This window comes from Apis mellifera, linkage group LG14 (genome assembly GCF_003254395.2).
Source record: "Apis mellifera strain DH4 linkage group LG14, Amel_HAv3.1, whole genome shotgun sequence".
Lineage (NCBI taxonomy): Eukaryota > Metazoa > Arthropoda > Insecta > Hymenoptera > Apidae > Apis > Apis mellifera.
This window is the reverse complement of record NC_037651.1, coordinates 5,018,831-5,040,072: the sequence shown is the minus strand read 5'-3', so window position 1 is coordinate 5,040,072 and position 21,242 is coordinate 5,018,831. Positions and strand designations below refer to the sequence as shown.

Here is a 21,242-nt window from a genome sequence, read left to right as displayed (position 1 = left end):
AAAATAAAAAAACTAAACATAGGTAATTAATGAAAGTAAAAATAATGAAAAAGTATATTTTTTTGTTATAAAAAGTTATAAAATGTTAAATTATAAAATTTTGATTATATTAAACAATAATTATTAATATATATTTTTTATTTATATGATTAATAAGAACATATAATAGATATGATAAATATAAATTTTTTAATATTTTTATGTTATCTTATTGTTTAATAATTTTTCTTAATGATTAAATATAAAATAAATGTATAAAATATGAAATTTAATTATATAGATTCAACTATATAGTAACTTAAGAATGTGAAGTTACTATTTGTGCCTGCAAGATGCATTGTGCACTGCGTAAGAAGCGGGAGAGGTAGCGATAGTTGGATAGTTGCATGCTGCTTTGATCGGTGTTTGCTTTCTGTTTGTGGTATTAATTTTATTCGAAAGTCTGTACGATGTGGGTATTGTTTGTGGTTTTAATTTACCGATTGTTTTGTAGTTTTTCTAGAATTATTTAAGAAATTGCGTTTATCTTACGTTTGACCACGTCCTGTATGTCCTCATACAGCCGACAAATATTTTTTAAACTATGTAATAAATTTAATGTTTTAGGTAATGTACGATCATTTATATGAAATATTATATATTGTATATAATCTTTATATATTATTTTATGCTATTGTTGATAACAATACATATCTATTATTAACAATACAAAATAAAATAGTAATATTTATAAATTTTATAATTAAATTTGACTTATATACTTTTTATTTTCTTTTTTATTATTAATGTTTTAATTTTATATTGTATATAATATATATTAAATATTTTTTATTTTTTGTTTTAAATATATTACATGATAATGTATTATTTTATTGTAGCTCTTGTATTGGAATGTTATATGACATTCTTTAAACCACATGGCAGACCAAGATACTACAGACTATTATGCACTTTGTGCAAATGATCAAGATGAGTTAGGTCTAAATGAAAAACTAATAGAAAATAGCATATCTCAATCATTATGTGATCTAAATAGTAGCAATAATAGCATTACAGTTGAAAATGCAACATCTGTTTCTCCATTGTTAAGTCATTATAAATATCATTGTTTCTCGCATCATGATAGTCCAGTTAATTTTTCATCTTTACCAACGTATCTTCCACCTATTGGTGTATTTTGGGATATAGAAAATTGTCATGTTAGTATTAAATTATATAATTATATTATTGAAATACATTACATTTTGTAATTGATTATAATATTTTTTATAATTATTTTAGGTACCAAAGGGAAGGTCCGCCATGGCTGTAACACAAGTAATTAGAGAAAAATTTTTTAATGGTTATAGAGAAGCAGAATTTATTGTAGTTTGTGATGTCTTAAGAGAAAATAGTCGGGTTATGAAAGAATTAAATAATGCTCAGGTAAATCCAATTAATATATATTTATTAAAAACATAAATTATTTAATATTATTATTTTTTTAATAGTATAACATTTATAAGTTTATAAATTTTTTATTATAAATTTATATATTTATTTATAAATTTATATTTATAAATTTTACGTCTATCAGGTTAATTTAATACATGTTGCTAGAGAATGCAAAAATGCTGCTGATGAAAAACTTAAACAATCTATTAGAAGATTTGCTGATATTCATGGAAGTCCAGCAGCTGTGATTTTAATATCTGGTGATATTAATTTTGCTCCTGATCTTAGTGATTTACGTTATAGAAAAAAAATTCATGTGATACTTTTACATATGAAAAATACATCTGAAGCATTAATTTTATGTGCCAATGAGCATTATGATTTCTCAGAACTTATGGAATCACTGCCATCCACAACTGTACAGGTAACTTATTTTCTTACATAATATTCTTATGATACTTTTCTAATATTATTTTATACTATTAAAAATAAAACATAAAACAAATTTTTTGTAATTTAAATTTCTAGATTTGCATAATAAATTTTTTAACTATAATTGTCTTTTTATTTTTACATGTAAATCTATATTTAATGTAGAATGTCTATTATTGTTAATTTTTAAATTTATAATATATATAAAATACATTAAAATATTCATAAAATGTTAAAAATGTTGTAAATTTATAAATGTAAAATGTCAACATGTTAATAATCTTATTTTTTTTTTTAATTTATATATATATATTAATATATTTATAAGACATTTTTGAAAAGTCAAATCTAGAGAAAATTGTTATACAAAAATGTTAAAATATATTTATCTTAAAATATAGTTAAAATATATTAATTTAAATATATTAAATTATAAAAAATTTGCGTTTAATAAAACAAGATAGAAATAGAAATGAGAAATCTCTATTACTTATTATATTATACCATTATATTTTATTCCCATTTCACTTTATCAAATACAAATTTAAATTGCTTATAATTTAATAAATAATATAATAAATGATTTCAATTAATATTTTTATATATTACCTTTTGTTTGTTTTGGTCTCTAGAATCGATCCTGCAAAGATGTTCCAAATATATTAACATTTTATGTTTTTATTTATTTAACATTTATTAACATTTTTCTATATTTTATATGTATATATTTTTTAATATTTTATAAAGATTATATTTCTTTCAGGTTACTACTTATTATGATCTCCTAGTTAGTAACCTTCCTGAAGATCAGGATATTGTATCTATTAAATGTTATCTTAAACAAATGTTCGAAAACTATGGTGGTCAAGTAATGGAAATTCAATCAAATACTGCAATTATACATTTTACTTCCAAACCTTTTGCAGAAAGGTATTATAATCAAATATTGCAATTACATTTTACTTCAAACCTTTTGTATTATATATATTTGTTTTGTTTTTATGTTAGTAAGTTTTGTTTAATTAATTTGTATACAATAACTGTATAATAGAAATTTGTATTTATAATTTAATTATGATGTAAATAATACATAATATCAGATATAATTTTATATTTGAATAACCCGCCCATTATGTAACCAATGAATTGTTTCTATTTACAGAAATTTTATTGGTCTTTTTCGCGTTAATAAAAAAAAATAGTATTTAAACTAGTAGGGATAAATACATAAATAAGGTAGGATTCAAACAGTGTATAGCAATGTAACGAATCTAGTATTGTAAGAAGATCATAAGTTTAATTTGTATAACATATTTCATTTATATGTATGGTAATAATAAGAGTTAAACATTGTTATTTTTTGGTACATTGTTATTATTTATTATTTTATTTATCTATATAATTTTGTTATTTTATATATGTTATAATAATGACATGATTTAATGATTTTATTTATATATAAGGTAAGCTAAAAATATGAAGAATTATTATGATTCTGAAAAACAAAGACATTTATTGAAGTATGAATATTATAAATAAAAGTTATAGAGATTTTTTGAAAAATTAACCGACATAAATTGTATCATAAATGTGTTTATTAAAATTTTGAAGGTCATTTTCATAGGATTGATTATCTTGTATTGGCCTCTTATAATTACAGTTAGTTGACTTTGCTTAATAACAATGTGACTTTTTTTTTATAGGGCTCAGAAGCGTTTGAATGGGAAGGTTGTCTTTGGTTCGAAAATTTCCGTAAAATTTCTAAAAGAGAAAGGGACTCATTTTCAAAAAATTCGAGGTAATTCTATATTATTTATCCATTTCATTTTCTAAAAGTTTTTTTTATCGCTAAACTAATAAAATATATATATGATAAAATACAAAATGAAGCATGAAATGTTATAAGCTATTTTCAAAATTATTATTAGATATTAATATGCTTTTTTTTCTAAATTAAATAATAGGTCAATAATTTTTTAAATGAAACGATTTATAAATGGAATTATTAATTATTTATTATTATAAGATCTAATAGTATTTACTTGAAAAATTTTTTATCATTCGATATAATTAAAAAATTACATTGAAGAATAAAAAAAAATTTGCATTATGTATCTCTAGTAATATAAATATAAATTTTTTTTTTATATTATTTTATACTTATTATCTTACATATTATTTTTTCTAAAATAATGTGTAAATAACATATATATGTTAATAATATATGATATAAAATATAACAATAAAATAGCATATAAATGATAATGAAATAAATGTACAATATATAATAAAAATAATTATAAATATACTATATTTATTAGCAATATATTTTTACATTTTTAGGAATTTCTATAAACAGAAACGGTACTGTAAGTGAATCAGAAATTGTTACTAGTTCTCCAAGACAAATGTATACTGCAAGTGCTTCGTTAGCGGGTGGAAGAGCTCTTCAATTTCCACATTATCAGTCATCTATGCCAGTTATTGGAACATATTCTGGATGGAATGCTCATTGCACTTCCGCTTCAACACCAGTAGGGTAATCATAAATTTAATTACAAATATGATATAAATATAACATATAATACAATATAGAATAAAATGATGAAGATCCGAGAAAGAGCCTTAGAGTCGCAAGTAGACTTTGTCCTTGTTTGATTCAGGCAATGAAATTTAGAAAACTTTGATCTTATCTGAGCATTAAATAGAAGTTATAATGAAAATTATTATAAATATTCTAAAAATTAAAATACTTTTATATTTATCTTTTATAGAATGGTTCAACCTCCTGTTTTTGTTAGAAGACCATATCCAAATAATAATAATGTAGCTTTTAATAGAACTTATAATGAACTTGCAAGGACTCAATCTCCTTCATTCTGGCAAGTTTCTGGTTCTCAGCAATTTAGTCATGTATGGGAAGAACAATATAAGGTATATAATGTTATTGAAATTTTAATTTTATAAAATATATATAGTTTTGATTTATCATTTGTATTAATTTAAGGTGGAAAAAACAAAAGTACTTAGTAGAAGAATTCATATTCCGCAGGCTCGGGATAATGGTGTTGTAAATGATGTAGCTCCTCGAACTTCTGAAGCTTTAAGATGTATCAGAGGAACACATACTTATGTTCAACCTTCAGAATGGACTGGTCAACATCCTTCATTAAATGTTCCTATAAATTTGAATGGAACTAGTATGTGTATCATTTTTTCTTTTATAAAAAATTTTAAATTTATAATTAAATTATAATTAAATTTATAATTAAAAATTTTATTATGCAGCACATCCTCAGTCGAATTTTAAACGTCGAAGTCCATCTCCTATGTATGATTTACAATCACGAGAACGAAATCAATGGAATGGACAAGTATAAATTAATTTAAAATAATTTAAATTAAAATTTAAATAAAGTTGAAATAAATCTTAATTTTTTTTTTTTTTTTTTTTTTTTCCCACAAATTAGCAAAACGCGTCTGTACGTACTACTAGAACACCTTCGCCTTATGAAAATACAATACAAACGATAAATCAACAAAGTAATCGTACGTCACCTTATCATCCAAGTGATACAGAAAGTGAAGAAGTTGAGGTATTTTATTTTCTTTTATTTTCTATTTTCTTTTATTATCATTTTCAAATTAATAATTTACTTCTTAATGTATTAGAAATTTTTCAATCCAGTAAATAATCGCAATGGAATATCAACAAACAATGAAACATGCACGCCTATCGAATTGCAAGTAACTAATTTAGACCAAAGTATTAATCCAAAAAAAATGAGACATATGCTTGTCTCTATTTTTATGAAACATGTGATGGTAAGTTATTATTTAATGTTATATTGCTATAAATATGATTTTTTAATATATTTGCTATTAATGATTAACGATTAATAATTTTAGGTTTTGAATGTTTCCATTTTTACACAATCTGATGGTAACTTTGCAGCAAGTGTCAAAGTACCTTCTTTAGCAGATGCACAATACGCAATTTCTCAATTGCATCGTCATAAATTAGGATATAAACGTATTTTTATATCATATGCTCATAGTGGTAGAGCAAGTCCTCAAGTTGTGCGAGCACAAATCGTAATGTTATTGCAAGAAGTACCTGGTCACGAACTTCCTCTTTTTAAATTTCGAGAAATGTACGAGAGTCGTTTCATGATTTCCATCAGTGTTTCTGAATTGTACAAAATGAAAGATGTTTGTATTATTACGGAAGATCCTGGTGGTAGAATGGTTTCTCTTAATCCAGATCACAGAAATACTCCATCACCATGTTTTAATAATACAACTCAGGTACATTCTATTTTATATTATATAATGTTATGTAAATTATGTATATTAAATTTAAAATTAACAATGATGGATATAAAGCCGAGTTTTAGCTTTTCCGATAAAAGTAGAGTTACCATTCCTTTTATCGTTGAGAAGCTATGACGATTATTTAAAGCGATGAAAATTGTTCTGAAATAATATGAAATATATTGTATTTAATGTATAAATGTATAAATTATATGAAATAAAAATTCATGGATCATTTTAGGAGGAACAAGTAGAGTTACCATACTGCACTATTCATACACTAAAACCATGGTCTGATAAAGGATGGGCTGAACAAAAAGTAGCATCACTTCCAAATGTAAAAATTTCTTTAAAAGTTCTCGAACCACGTATACAGCAATTATTAACTACGCATAATGGCAGTTTACCATTGCCTAGGTATATTGTTATTTTTTTTTCTTTATTGTCTTTTTTTTTTCATTTCATAATTTCATTTAAAAATATTAATAAATAAATTAATCTTAGTTTGTCAAATTGTTATGAGGCTGAATTTAAAGAAAAATTACAAGTAGTTGAAAATGGGGTACCCTTAGAACACCTAGTATCTTGTTTATCATGTGTTGAGTTAAAACAGGGTATTGGTAGCGTAAAGTACCTTATTTGGGCAGAAAATAAATCTCATGAAAATAAACATGAAGGTAAGATACTTTAATGATAATAATTAAATTAATCAATTGAAATGAACATTAAAATTATTTTGAAATGATACATTTTTTTCAGAAAATAAATGTGTAAGTTCTCCGCTTGCAAATCAATTAGCACTTTTCAGTCGTGAATTAGTTGATCTTTTAAAAACTGCTCCACACTGCCAATTACCATTTCATCGATTTATACCTACATATCATCATCATTTTGGAAGACAATGTAGAGTTGCTGATTATGGATTTACAAAACTAATTGATCTTTTAGAAGCACTTACTCATACTGTACAAGTATGTAAAAAAAAAATTATGTTCATTTAAAACTTAAATTATTTAATGATAAAATTTTAATTATTTACTGTAGGTAATGGGTGAAGGAAATAATCGTGTTATCACATTATCTCATCGTGCTCAAGTACGTCGTTTTACATCTGATCTGCTAAGAGTTTTAAAATCTAAAGCTAGTAAACAAGTAGCACTTTCAGAATTTCCAAGTGTTTATGCTAGAGTAATAGGTAAAAATTTTTTATATATATAATTATGAAAATATATATTTTTTTATTATTTATAAATGATATATAATGATATATTTTTTTATTATTTATAAATGATATATAATGATATATTTTTTTATAGCTAAGCCTTGGGATATTGTGGATTATGGAGTATGTGATATTGAAGATATCCTCAATGAAATACCAAAAAATACTATTGTTGTCACTCTAATTAATGGAGGGGATAAAATGATAGCTATTCCTAAACGAGAACAAACTGAGGAAGAAATAAAACGAACAAAACGATTTGCTATAGAGGTAATAAAATCGAAAATATAAAAAATTAATTATATATTTATATATATATATATATATTTATATTTTATTTAGGTTATCGAGTTACTACGACACGCACCTCAATGTAGAATGCAATTTAATAAATTTGTACCATCATATCATCATCATTTTGGTCATCAGTGTCGGATATCAGATTATGGTTTCACAAAATTAATTGAATTATTTGAAGCTATACCAGACATAGTTAAAATAGAAGATGATGGTTCTGGAGAAAGACAAATTTCATTGACAGAAAAGGAAGGACTTCGTGTACTTTCTAAACAAATATCTAGATTAATCATTCGGTCAGGAGGTTGTCTTAGCGTTTCAAACATTGCACAAAACTTTTTACATGAATTTGGTTATGCAATAAAACCAGAATTATTTGGATGTACTTCTATATTGCAACTTATGCAGAAACTTGGGGATACTGTAAAGGTATGAAAATATATTGTATATTAATATACATATATATAATATATATTGTTAATATGTAGATATAAATTAATATTAAAAAATTTAATTTTTTAATTTTTTTAGATTGTATATTTACCAAGTAAACTTGTAGTTATGATGATAGATAAGTCTCACTTGCAGCAATTAACTTTACAATGCCGTCGATTATTAATTGATAAACCACAGCATAGAATGCCAATTAAAGAGTTTCAACAATTATATGCTCAATACTATTTAAAATCGTGTAATATAGACGAACTAAAGCAAAATTTATGTAATGTAGTTCAAGTAAGCTAATTTTTAATTTGATTTTATTAAGTAAATATTTTTTATAATAAAATTTATAATAGTATATATATATATATATATATATGATTTCAGTTTATAACAATTGATGATGAACAATTTGTAGAACTTACTCCATTACATTGTTTCGCTTGTAATTTGTGTCGCGTAATGATAAATTATGGTGGAGCGTTAAAACTTTCACAATTCGAGACAGCATATTTATCTACTATAGGTTCTGCTTGTAAACCTGTAGATTATGGATTTCCAACAACATTTGCACTTTTACAAGCATTACCTTGTACAGTAACAATAAAATTATCACGGCGAAAAAAAAATATTATATATTTGAATAAAAAAATTGCTGGTATGTATAAATAATTATTCACAATTATTTTAAAAACATTATTTATTAATGTTACTTTAATTTATTTTTAAATGAATTAAATAGCTGTCGATATGGTATTACCATCACCAACATGTGCATCAGCATCATCATACTGTGATACTGATTCTAGTAATGAATCCTTTGAAAGTGATTCATCTTCTCATGTCAATATTTCAAATAATTCGAATACATTAGAACATGCAAAATGGACAGAACAAACTGTTGATAATCAAAATTTCTGGAAGCAAACAGAAAAGAATAATGTATGGTCTGAAGAATCTAATAAATCTTGGAAAACATCAAGTTCGGAAGATCGATCGCTTAATTGGCCATTGCGAGAAAGTGGAAGCGAAAGTTTTTACAAAAGCTTAATGCAAACGCCAATTATACCATGTGATTTTCCTGCACCTCCTAAACCAGATTCTCCTCCTGAGGTATTTTCTTTGATAAATAGTATTTTTATATGTATTTTTTATTTAATAAATTTTGATAAATTATTTTTTAAATTATAGAAAGATTTAAACAAAAATCAATGCGAATCCTCAGTTTGCATGACACCAACAAAATTTACATATCCACGTACTCCTAATGTACAGGTAAATATTACAAATATATAATCTTAATTATTTTTATAATATTATTTATTAGTATAATTTGTATTATTACCGTTTTTTTATGTTAATAGATTCCTCCATTGACTTTACATCCTTCATGGCATCAAATCACATCTGATGGTAGTAATTTACTATCACCAATGAAAACTTTATTAACTGCTTCAGAGAATCCTTTAAATCCATGTACTTCACCTTTCTTTTCTTCTAAGCATAATTTGGTTGTTGCTCCTCATCCTTCTGAATTACCACTTCCTTCGTTATCATTAACTCCGAAAAAGAATATGTCTTCAGAAGCTGTTGCCGAAAATTCTATAAATAAACAAGAAAACACTGTCAATAATCTCATAGAAGATATGAGTCTCAAAAATAATGAAAGTGATAATAGTAATGCGAAAACTAATAGTAACAAAGAAAAATATAGTACTCCTACAAAACAATGTAAGTAACTTATTTCTTTTAATAACTTATTTTTGTTTTTATTAATTGATTATTTTAATTATCGTGTATATTAAATGAAAATATATTCTTATAGTATTTACCAGCAAACGTCGTTTAGCTGCTCAATTTAATCAACCTATTGAATCATAAATTCACTAAGAGAATAAAGAATGTGTTTGAATACAATATGAAAATAAGAAATTTGGTATCTAAACACATTTCATAGTCATATGATGTGTTAACAGAGTTAATAAGAAGAAGAATGTAGCATCTCGGTAGGCTGTTAAACACTGGGTTCAAATATCTATATGCCATTTTCAAAATAATGGTAGGTACGCTTTCCCATTTATATTTAAAATATTTATGATAATAATATATCGATTTAATACGTATAAAATAAAAAATAAAATTTATTTTCAAGAGGCATGAGGCTAAATTTTCATATTTAGAGGCAATATCTATATACTAAGTACCTATAATTTTCGATTTAAAAATTGTGAATAACTGTGAAGCGTTTATACCGAGAGATCTATATTGATTGTATTGCGTGTCAAATTCATGTAGCATTTTTCATACTGTGATATAGAATAGGAAAAAAAAAAAAAAAATTAATGCATAAAAACGAATAGAAAATGGGTAATAATTGTACAAATTTTATAGGATTGGGCCAGTGCCCAACATTGAGACCTGCTGTTTGTTATAACGAAGTTATACCTCAATAAAATTTTATGTAAAGTGAAAATTAAAATCAAATTTTGTTCATTAATAATTGCTAAATATTTTTTTTTTAATTTTATTGAATTTTATTATAATTGAGACTTTATTGGCTCAACCCTATTAATCATTGTAAATTATTCTCATAGAAAAATGAATTATACTAAAAAGACCAATATATAAATTGTTATACAACAATAATCTTTTTATCAATTATAAAATTGAATATAATTCATTTTTATAATTTATTCGTTAACTTTAACTTTTATTCATACAATTATTTGTCTCACTAGTGTCAGAGAATTTCTTTTATTATTATTATCAGTTCATTTCTTATTATCATATACAATAATACTTTATAATTGTATTGTGAATGAATGGGTTTTGAGAATCCTAATGGTGATTAAAAAGCAATGTATGATATCTTGAAGTGTCATACTATTTTTTTTGTATAAATGAAAATGTTTTTAATTAAAGAATTATTAAGTTTAATGTTAATAATCACTATTAAGTAACTGAAACTCGTGGATGGATAAAAAAATATAAAATGAAATTTTTATAAATTCCATTTAAATTTATTAAAAGATTATATTAAATAGTGACAGGCAATAAATATTTTATCTAAAATAAGACAAAAAAAAAAATACTTTCGTATCAGTCAGATTTCAATATCTAACATTACTTTAAGTAATAACAATATTACTCTAAAATATTTTGTTTTGAAAACAAAAAAGAAGATATTGATGTTACATTATTTATGAAAATATATAATTAATACATTTAATATGTGATACGAATGAATGGCAAGATATTGCTCTCTTTGAATAATATATAAATGATCTTGTCTCATATTTTACTTTATTATTAAGAAATATTTTATTATATTAAAAATAAAATATATATACAATTTCGCAAACAGAACTCAGATCAAAGATATTATGAATTATTAAATGCATGAATTATTTCTAGAAAGATTATATATTTCAGATTCGCTACATTGCTTGATATCATGCTATAAAAAATGCAAAAATCATGAATCAATCAAATCATATTATCATATATAAAATTTATAATTTCTTACATGACAGTCATATGTATTAGTATTTTTATTATGTTTTCTAAATCTAATTTGTATTAATTTATTCATATCAAATAACATAGTTTTGTTACATGTTATATATTTATTATGTAGATGTAATGTCAATTCTATTGTATTTTATATTTATATGAAAAAAGTGATAATTTTTACTTTATTTTTTAAATTGTATGAATTCGTGAATTTAAATTTTCTATTAGTCACAATAAAGTTCCGTTTTATATTTTAAAATACTTTTTTATTGCTTGAATTTAAAATATCATGCATCTTCACATAAATATTCATTTAGAATATTATTTATAGTAAATTTTATGTAAAATAGTTTTTTTAATAGATCATTCTGACTAATAGAAAATTTAATCAATCCTTATGCAAAGAATGTATGAAAACGCGTAAAATGTTGTAATAATTGCATAAGAAAATTTTATTGTAGTAACAAATACAAAGGAAATTGTAAAGTATAAATATTCAGTGGAATCTTCTAAACAAGTATGAAATAAAATAGTTTATTATATAATAAATCAAAAATTTTTGTACATATTATTATTGTAAAAAATGATAAAAAAGAATCAGCATATGAAATATGAAAATTATATTTATAAAATATAAAATTTAAATATCAGGTTTATAATTATACAAATGAAAAACAAGTTTATACAATATAATACATTAATTTATTTTATCTCTTTTACAGAGTATCTATCTATACAATGATGCAAATGCACCTGTAATCTCAATCTGAGATGAATTAATAATTTATATATCATATCTTTTATTAGTAATACCACTACCAACTGGACCATGACGTCGTTCCCAAATCATACGATGCTTTTGTTTCATAAATGCATCAACTACACTTAGTGGTACACCAATATCTCCATCTGTATTTCATTACAACATTAAAATTAAAATTGAAATTAAACAAAATAAAATAATTTTATAAATTTTAAATATTCATACATTTTATAAACCATGCAGTACTTGCATCTTGATAAGTTTTATATAAATCATTACAATATTTATCTTTATCATTCCCATAATACCAACCACAATCTTCATATCGTTGTCTCAAGATACTGAGGATCTCATCATCAACCATCCTAATTTTGATTACATATTGATATAAGTATATTTAATCAATAATATAAAAATATAATTTTTAAACATTTAATAAGAAATGTACTTATCACGTTCAAATTGTTTTTGTGCTTCCCAACGACAAATTACATCCGATTCATAACATTCATCAATTGTTGGGACACGACGAAAATTTTGATGGTAGCATGGATATTTCTTTTGATTTGGTATCACTATTTTTTCTATTAAAAATAAGAAATTATTACCATCATTGATTTTTCTAATAACATAACCAAATAATTGATTAGATAATACCTCGAAAATATTCAACTGGTGTATCTAATAGATAAAATAATTTTTTCATAAAATGAAAAAAGAAATTTTGTTCTGGATCCATTTTTAAAGAATTAAATATAAATTAAAAATTGTATAATTTGTTAAAGACTTCTATTCGAAAATATATGATCCTCAAGGATCATGGAAGAAGATATACTACATCTAGTAATCATCAATTGTATCTATAATATATCAATTATATCTAATAATGTTTCCACATTTTTAAATGATTATTTTAATATCTTCAATTGTGTATTTTCTTCAATTATTTATTATTTTTTAATGAAATTTATTACTCAAATATTATTATTTTATATCTAATAGGGAATTTTTGTATTTAAAATAAACTAAAACTCAAATAATTAATCAATTTTATTCAAATTTTGTTCAAATAAGTAAATTTTAATAAATACAATTTAAACAATAATTTTAAAAATTATAATGAAAAATATATAAAAAATGTAAACTTTATAATAAATTATGTTTGGATAAATTTAAATGCAATATTTTTATACTGTCACGAGAATCCAGTTTTAAGTTATATCAATATGAATTCAAATTGAAAAAAACGAAATTGTTTATGCCTATAAATAAATAATGTATTAATAAAATACATTATATATCTTTTTGAATAAGTGATAGTGACAAGATGTACATGATATTAGCAGGAAAGAATTTAAAATTCAAGAAGAAATTGTTTATTGAAATCTCAGAATTTATCTTTATAATAAATTAATAAAGTTAATTAGCTTGTATTGTAATAATAAATAAGTTAGATTTTGAAATTTTTTATAAATTTTGTTAAGTATTTTTTGATTTTTTTCAACCCAATTCTATATACATATTTTTCTTTGTATATATATATTTTGTTATCACAACAGTAAAATATTTCTATTTTCAAAAAATGAAAGAGAATTGACAAGAACTATTCTTCACAAAGGCAAAATCTTAATCTATTATTGGATCACAAGATAAAAAAGAAGGATTCTAGATTAGAAAAAATGAGTAGAGAAGATAAAAAAAATTTTTGCAATTTTGTAAACATTAAACAATTGACATCTCACAAGTTAAAATATAGTTTAAATAATAGATTATTTGATTTTCGCGCATTTTGTCGAGCAGAATGATTAGCATTTCATGGTCACCAACCTACTCATGAATTGTTAAATAATCTTTTTTTTAATAAATACATAATATATTGAATATTAACACATATAGTTTTTTAAAAAAAATTCACTTAAATTAATTATATTATTTTAAACAAATTTATTATAATTGGTGTTTTATATTTATTATTTTTTATAAATTTTATTTAAAATAATTCTATATCGTAATAAAATTTCATTTTATAATAACAAAAATAATATTTCCTTAAAACTAATGAAAATATTTATCCATAACAATTTTTATAAAATTTCAATAAATAATTATTAAATAATTATTAAATTGATGTATTTATTGCTTCAGTTATACAATTCATATATTTTACACTAAAAAGAGATACATAATATTTACATAATAAAATTGTAACTAAATTTTCATATTTATTTATTATCATATATATTACATATATTATTTATAAATATATTACTTTATAAGAAAAAATATAAATAAAAATATTATAAAATATAAAAAAAATTATATTTAAGTATATTAAATTAATTTATTTGATATTTTTAAATCTAGTTACTTTTGTAATGAAAATATTGGTAAGACATATTCATTCTAAAAGTATAAAAGGAAGATTCAGGAAGTGATTCTTCCATTTTCAATGTTATAAGTAATATGGTAAGTACGTGTGATACTATTCTTATTAAATGCTATCTTAACTATTAAAAATATATTATTTATATATTATTGTTAAACAATAGTAATATATTTTCTTCAATTAGTCAAAATATTTTATAGATTACACAAATTTATAAGAATAATTTTATATGTAAGAATAAATTTATATATGAGAATCACGTGTTTCATTTTTGTCGCATTTTTTATGATGATTACATTTTTAATGTTTATGGTTTTAAAACTGAATAACCATGAGGATAAATTCTAGGGCGGTCTGATATTTCTAAATTAACCATATTCTTTTTTCATTTATATACATTATTCAATTAATACGAAATATGGTTTTTATAGTCGCACAGGAAGTTCAGTGCACCACGTCATGGATCTATGGGATTTTATCCCAAAAAAAGATCTCAACGGCATCGTGGTAAAGTAAAAGCTTTTCCTAAAGATGATCCAAGCAAACCTGTACATTTAACGGCTTTTATCGGTTATAAAGCCGGTATGACTCACGTAGTTAGGGAAGCTGATCGTCCAGGATCAAGTAAGTGATATTTTTTTAATACGAATATTTTTTATTCTTTTAAATATAAAAATTAGAATTATACAACGAAAAATTATATATGAAATATTATATATTATATATTATATATGAATATTATATATGAAAAATTTTATTAAATTATAAATAATTCTATATTAGAATTGCGACTATGATTGATATTATAATAAATTGATATTATAATAATAAATATCGATAATATTTTTAAGATATTAGATGAAAATAATTGAAATTCATATTTTTTTTTTTTATTCAAAATTATTAGGGATGTTAACAATTACGAATCAATAATATTTTTTTGAGTTTTTTTATGTATTTTATGTAATTATATAATTATATTATATTATATTATATATAATTTATTATATATAATTATATAATTATATTATATTATATTATATTTTATATAATAAATTTGTAAAGATAATATGAACAGAAACTGTAGTAGATTATAATATAATTTTTCAATTTAATTTATTATTAATAATATTTACCATAATAATAACTTAATTTATTTTTTATTTATAAAAAAAAAATAATTCTAGATATTTCCAATTTGTTAATGATATCTTAATCATATTATTGATATATCATCATTGATCTATAAAATTATTGATTATTGAAAATATAAATATACAAAATTTTTGAAGAAATGATTTGTATGAAATTTTATTTCAATAAAAGTATATATGTTCTATATTAAAAGAGAAGATTAATCATTCAGATAATATAATTTTTTGAATGATTTAATGATTCAATTGCTAATCAAAGGTAATCATATTTATATGATTTTTAATCTAGAATTTAATTCTTATATATGTGTTTATTCAAAATTATGTAAACATTGTTATTATTATCAATTTGATAAAATTATTGATATCAATTGATAAAAAATTATATTGAATAATATTATTATTGTATGTTTTAAGAAGTAAAGAAATATTATATAATGTTTATTTTTAAATTAAAGTATCTTTTTTTAGAAATTTATAAAGATTTAGATATAGATATAAATGAAAGGTTTAGATATAGGATTTTCCAAAAATTTTGGAACATCCATAAACTGGAGAATATAAACAATATATCTCAAGATATATTGGTTTTTTCAGAAAGTAATTTTGTTTTGTTTTTTTTTTTTTTTTTTTTTTCATAACAAAATGTGTGAAAAAACGAAATTACTCTCCAAACAACTTAATTTGAATTTATTAGAGCTCTTTATAGTACAATAGTCAACACTATTGTTGCAGCATAATTAGACTATGCACGTTAATTGGACAGTATTTTTTGTAATAACTTGTTAACAAAATCAAAGAAAAATATTGCTTGAAATTACATTAGGAATTTTTAGTTTATGGATGTTCCAATATTTTTAGAATATTATATAAATACGACATGATGATCAAAGTTTAATAAACACGGAAATGTGTTAATTTACTTTGATTGCGGTACAAGAGCTGTTTGATATTGTGCAGTATAGTCTAAACCGCAATGTCGAAAAATAACTCTGCTTTCTGAATATAGAAAGCAAAGAGGCACGACATATTCCATAATCTCTTTGAAATCCATTGGGTGATGATCATTGAGACAAACCATGTCTGGCATAATTCTACATATAATATAGAAAATAATTCTATATAATATAATATAATATAATATTATAATACTATACTTACTTTTTTTGGTTTTTTTTTTATTGTATTTTATACATATATATTTTTCTTTATTTATTTAGAGGTGAATAAGAAAGAAATTGTAGAAGCAGTTACCATTTTAGAAACACCACCTATGATTGTAGTTGGTGTAGTTGGTTATATTGAAACTCCGCATGGTTTACGTGCTCTTACTACAGTATGGGCAGAACATTTATCTGAAGATTGTCGAAGAAGATTTTATAAAAACTGGTAAGAAAAAAAAATTGCTATTTATATTTTTTTTTTTATGTATTTATAGTATAGAAATATATTTTAATGAATCTTGAATTAGCTCTCCGCTCAATTTGATGAGAGCATATATTTGAATCTTGCCTTAAAAAGAAATAATTCTTTTAAAAGGCTGATTCAAAATGTGTATAGTCTCCGCTCATTACGATGAGACTAACACGTTGCAGATAAACAGGTATTTATAAATTGAAAACAAAAAGCAGCCATTACGGTTCCTTTTCTACAGGTACAAAAGCAAAAAGAAGGCATTTACAAAAGCTTCCAAAAAATGGCAAGATGATCTTGGTCGTAAATCTATAGAAAACGATTTTAAAAAAATCATTAAATATTGTAAAGTTGTACGAATTATCGCTCATACGCAGGTAATTCTATTACAAATCTAATTTATCTAATTTTTTTTTTAAAGTAAAATTTTTACTTATATAAAGTTTATCATAGATGAAATTATTAAGACAACGTCAAAAGAAAGCCCATATAATGGAAATTCAATTAAATGGTGGAACTATTGAGCAGAAAGTTCAATGGGCTCGTGAACATTTAGAAAAACCAGTACCTGTCAGTAATGTTTTTGCTCCAGATGAAATGATAGATGTAATTGGTGTCACAAAAGGAAAAGGATATAAAGGTATATTTAATAGCTTTTTTTTTTATGTAAAATATATTTTTAAAACAAATTATAAAAAAAAATTGGACTGAATGATGACAAAGCATGATATAGATTATCTGATCATTTTGAAGATATTTCATGCTGCCTTCCTACTGAAGTCTTTAATAATAAAATAATTTCGTTCTATATATGTGTGTATACACACGTGCGCGCATATATGTGTGTATGTCTATGTTTATATTTTATTCATGTTTATAAAGCCTATTCTTATTAATATGATTTATATAGGTGTTACATCGCGTTGGCATACAAAAAAATTGCCACGCAAAACACATAAAGGTCTAAGAAAAGTCGCTTGTATTGGAGCTTGGCATCCTAGCCGTGTGTCTTTTACTGTTGCACGTGCTGGTCAAAAGGGATATCATCATCGTACAGAAATGAATAAAAAAATTTATAGAATTGGACAAGGAATTCATACTAAAGATGGCAAGGTAAGGTATTTGCATATAAAGTTGTGTTTGCTTAAATTCAAATTTGTTAGGTATTCAATTATTCTTGTGAAACAATTAACAATTTTATTTCAAAATAATGAATAAACATTAAATGGCAAGGCAATGGTAATTATTTATATAAGTAATTATTATTATATTTGAGAATTTTGTTTAAAATTCAATGGGCATTTATTTCTTCTATAGAAAATAATTGCCTCTTCCCTATGTTATTTTTCTTCTATGAAAATTACATCATAAGAGGCATATATAAACAACTTGTCCATAGTATCTAAAACATTCATTATGTTTTAGATCTCCTAAACAAGTACATTAAATATTAATTTATTTGTTTATCATAAAAAAATTTTCTAAAATTTTATGAAAATTTTTTTTTCAATATTCTTTAGATCGTAAAGAATAATGCTTCTACAGAATACGATCTTACCGAGAAAACTATAACTCCTATGGGAGGTTTTCCTCATTATGGTGAAGTAAATAATGACTTCATTATGATCAAAGGTTGCTGTATGGGTCCGAAAAAACGTGTAATTACATTACGTAAGGTAAGAATTATGATTATCTTTTTTATTAAATAACTTTTTTATTAAATTAATGATGAATGATAAAGAGCCAAGTAATTTCTATGAAATTAAAATGATATTTAATGATAGGACTGATATATAATTAGAATTGTACATGTTTTATATTATTTTTATATAATTATAGTCTAATCATCTATTTTTACAGTCCTTATTAGTTCATACTAAACGATCAGCATTGGAGAAGATCAATCTTAAATTTATCGATACAAGTTCCAAATTTGGACATGGTCGTTTTCAAACTGCTGCTGATAAGACTTCATTTATGGGTCAACTTAAAAAAGATCGTATGCGTGAGGAACAACAAGCACAAGCTACTACCTCAGCACCATCGGCCGCAAATGCTTAATAAAAACATATACATATTAAAATATGTATAAAATGAAAAATAAAAAATTATATGTAAAATTTACATGACTTTTCAATTTCTTTTTGAAAATGTGAAGAAAAATAAATAAGATAATACACATTAGGAATTTCAAATTGTTGATTTGCTTTTTATTTAGTAAAACAATTAGAAATTGATTAAATTTTTTGCGTATATTTTTATGGAAGAAATATAAACAAAAATAAATGAAAAAAGAATAGAAATAAAATAAAAATTAAAGAATCTATACTATTTAAAATGCCCAGATAAAATAAAGAGAGCAAATAAAAAACAAATGGAATAACAATTGACATCATTATCCTTTGAGTGTAAAAGTAGGTAAAATAAACTTTATTATGTATATATGTATATGATCAATTTTTAATAATATATACAAATAGTTATGTAAATATATTTACAAAACTCATGTATTTGTTTATGAATAATTTTTGGATATTAATAAAAACGTATTAATTATGATAAAAGAAATAATTTATTAATAAATCATAATAGAATAGAAAAATAAACTTCTGAAAACTATTTTTTATTTTTTTAAATAATTATAAATGAGTAATTTTTCTCTGCGTAGATATCTATGTACTATTTTTTTTATTATTTTTTTTCAAATTAAAATATAAAAAAATAATTACATTGAATATTATCAAAATCTTAATTAAAATTTTATTTTTTCGAAATTATAATTTTAAAGATACATATTATAATGAATATTATTTAAAATTATAAAAGTAAAATAAAAATTAATAAATAAATAAAATATATATTTCAAACTTTATAATAATTAAACTATATTTTATAAATATTTATAAATTATTTTGAAAATAAAAACTTTTATCATTATTTTATTCACATAAATGATTTTATCTTTGCTTTATAACAATTATCTGAAACTGCGATCTATAAATATATGATCTAAACGAAATTCTATAAAATATCGTGTATTCTGTAGCTTATTTGGGATACATAATTCTTGTGTCAATAATAATTGATTGTTGCTATATTTAATCATAGATTTAATTAAAATTCTTATTAGTGTTGTCTTATTCTATTTTGAATCAATAATGTCGCATATGATAGATAAGTAATATAAATATATAACTTACTTCTTATTTCTATTGGAACCGAATAAATACAAAGCAAAAATATAGTGAATAATAAATTTATTCTATCATAGATATGATAATATGAATATTAAAAGCGTGCAAGAATACGAAAATGTCGGAAACTTAATACTCAAAATAAATAGGATTATATCGATTAAAAATATTTCAAAATTCTTCTCTCTCTAATTATTATAAAATTATAAAAAATAGAATTTAAAATAAAAATAATAATTAAATATATAATAAATATAATCATATATATAAAACAAAAATCATTTTTAATTCTTTTCTTTGTCTAATATTTATACAACTAATTTTCTTTGAAAAAATTCAATTCATAAATTGATTCATAAATTTTATTAAAGTAAAAACTTCATTTTTGAAAATAAATTCAGACAAATTATATATATATGATTTCTTTTTTGCAAAATTATAATATATCTATCAACAATTTAAAAATTTTTTTATTAAAATTTAATTTTGTAAATAAATATAATTTTAAAACATTTAAATTTCCAATATTTTTGAATTTTAAGATATTTTTTTGGAGATCTGATTCCGATTCTAAAAAAAATTCCCATTAAATTCCAAAAACTTAACATTTTTATATGTTCTCACATCTTTAATAAATATGCATATATATATATATATATATATTGTTATTTTCAAATTG

The 21,242-nt window shown here is 22.2% G+C and overlaps 3 protein-coding genes and 1 non-coding gene across 8 annotated transcripts; 3 read left to right on the top strand and 1 right to left on the bottom strand.

The window, feature by feature from the left end:
- Positions 1 to 252: 252 nt before the first annotated feature.
- LOC409429 (meiosis regulator and mRNA stability factor 1) lies at positions 253 to 12,592 on the top strand. Of its 5 annotated transcripts, XM_026444958.1 has the most exons (27): positions 254 to 421; positions 494 to 606; positions 879 to 1,199; positions 1,282 to 1,425; positions 1,577 to 1,858; positions 2,630 to 2,796; positions 3,570 to 3,664; positions 4,210 to 4,405; positions 4,641 to 4,800; positions 4,874 to 5,066; positions 5,155 to 5,240; positions 5,337 to 5,462; positions 5,539 to 5,691; positions 5,776 to 6,174; positions 6,422 to 6,597; positions 6,685 to 6,857; positions 6,940 to 7,151; positions 7,225 to 7,375; positions 7,497 to 7,672; positions 7,745 to 8,128; positions 8,231 to 8,434; positions 8,528 to 8,798; positions 8,883 to 9,253; positions 9,332 to 9,415; positions 9,505 to 9,871; positions 9,966 to 10,199; positions 12,376 to 12,592. In XM_026444958.1, exons 3-26 carry the CDS (start codon positions 918 to 920, stop codon positions 10,019 to 10,021), a joined length of 4,908 nt encoding a protein of 1,635 aa, XP_026300743.1. In that variant the 5' UTR covers positions 254 to 421; positions 494 to 606; positions 879 to 917; the 3' UTR covers positions 10,022 to 10,199; positions 12,376 to 12,592. The 5 variants fall into 5 exon arrangements, with proteins under 5 accessions (XP_026300744.1, XP_026300743.1, XP_026300741.1 ...); XM_026444959.1 differs by lacking the exon at positions 494 to 606 and having other exon boundaries at positions 253 to 451; XM_026444956.1 differs by having other exon boundaries at positions 254 to 606.
- LOC552424 (NADH dehydrogenase [ubiquinone] 1 beta subcomplex subunit 10) lies at positions 12,335 to 13,264 on the bottom strand. The gene is made up of 4 exons (XM_624798.6): positions 13,074 to 13,264; positions 12,865 to 13,000; positions 12,642 to 12,781; positions 12,335 to 12,562 (listed from the first exon to the last, which is right to left on the bottom strand). Exons 1-4 carry the CDS (start codon positions 13,153 to 13,155, stop codon positions 12,438 to 12,440), a joined length of 483 nt encoding a protein of 160 aa, XP_624801.1. The 5' UTR covers positions 13,156 to 13,264; the 3' UTR covers positions 12,335 to 12,437.
- Positions 13,265 to 14,812: 1,548 nt separating this feature from the next.
- LOC552445 (60S ribosomal protein L3) lies at positions 14,813 to 19,493 on the top strand. Its single transcript, XM_624818.6, has 8 exons — positions 14,813 to 14,882; positions 15,234 to 15,426; positions 17,177 to 17,345; positions 17,611 to 17,746; positions 17,823 to 18,009; positions 18,280 to 18,482; positions 18,890 to 19,045; positions 19,230 to 19,493. Exons 1-8 carry the CDS (start codon positions 14,880 to 14,882, stop codon positions 19,428 to 19,430), a joined length of 1,248 nt encoding a protein of 415 aa, XP_624821.1. The 5' UTR covers positions 14,813 to 14,879; the 3' UTR covers positions 19,431 to 19,493.
- On the top strand, positions 15,088 to 15,164 carry LOC113219246. The gene has a single exon (XR_003306100.1). It is a non-coding gene; the product is annotated as a small nucleolar RNA U43 (small nucleolar RNA).
- Positions 19,494 to 21,242: the final 1,749 nt, after the last annotated feature.

Coding starts and splice junctions, on each gene's coding strand:
- LOC409429 (XM_026444959.1), top strand. CDS start 918: ATGGCAGACCAAGATACTACAGACTATTATGCACTTTGTGCAAATGAT. Junction 7,376..7,496: donor TGTTTATGCTAGAGTAATAG/GTAAAAATTTTT, acceptor ATTTTTTTATAG/CTAAGCCTTGGGATATTGTG. Junction 8,799..8,882: donor TTTGAATAAAAAAATTGCTG/GTATGTATAAAT, acceptor TGAATTAAATAG/CTGTCGATATGGTATTACCA.
- LOC552424 (XM_624798.6), bottom strand. CDS start 13,155: ATGGATCCAGAACAAAATTTCTTTTTTCATTTTATGAAAAAATTATTT. Junction 13,001..13,073: donor ACCAGTTGAATATTTTCGAG/GTATTATCTAAT, acceptor TATTTTTAATAG/AAAAAATAGTGATACCAAAT. Junction 12,563..12,641: donor TACTGCATGGTTTATAAAAT/GTATGAATATTT, acceptor AATGAAATACAG/ATGGAGATATTGGTGTACCA.
- LOC552445 (XM_624818.6), top strand. Junction 15,427..17,176: donor AGCTGATCGTCCAGGATCAA/GTAAGTGATATT, acceptor TTATTTATTTAG/AGGTGAATAAGAAAGAAATT. Junction 17,346..17,610: donor AGAAGATTTTATAAAAACTG/GTAAGAAAAAAA, acceptor CCTTTTCTACAG/GTACAAAAGCAAAAAGAAGG.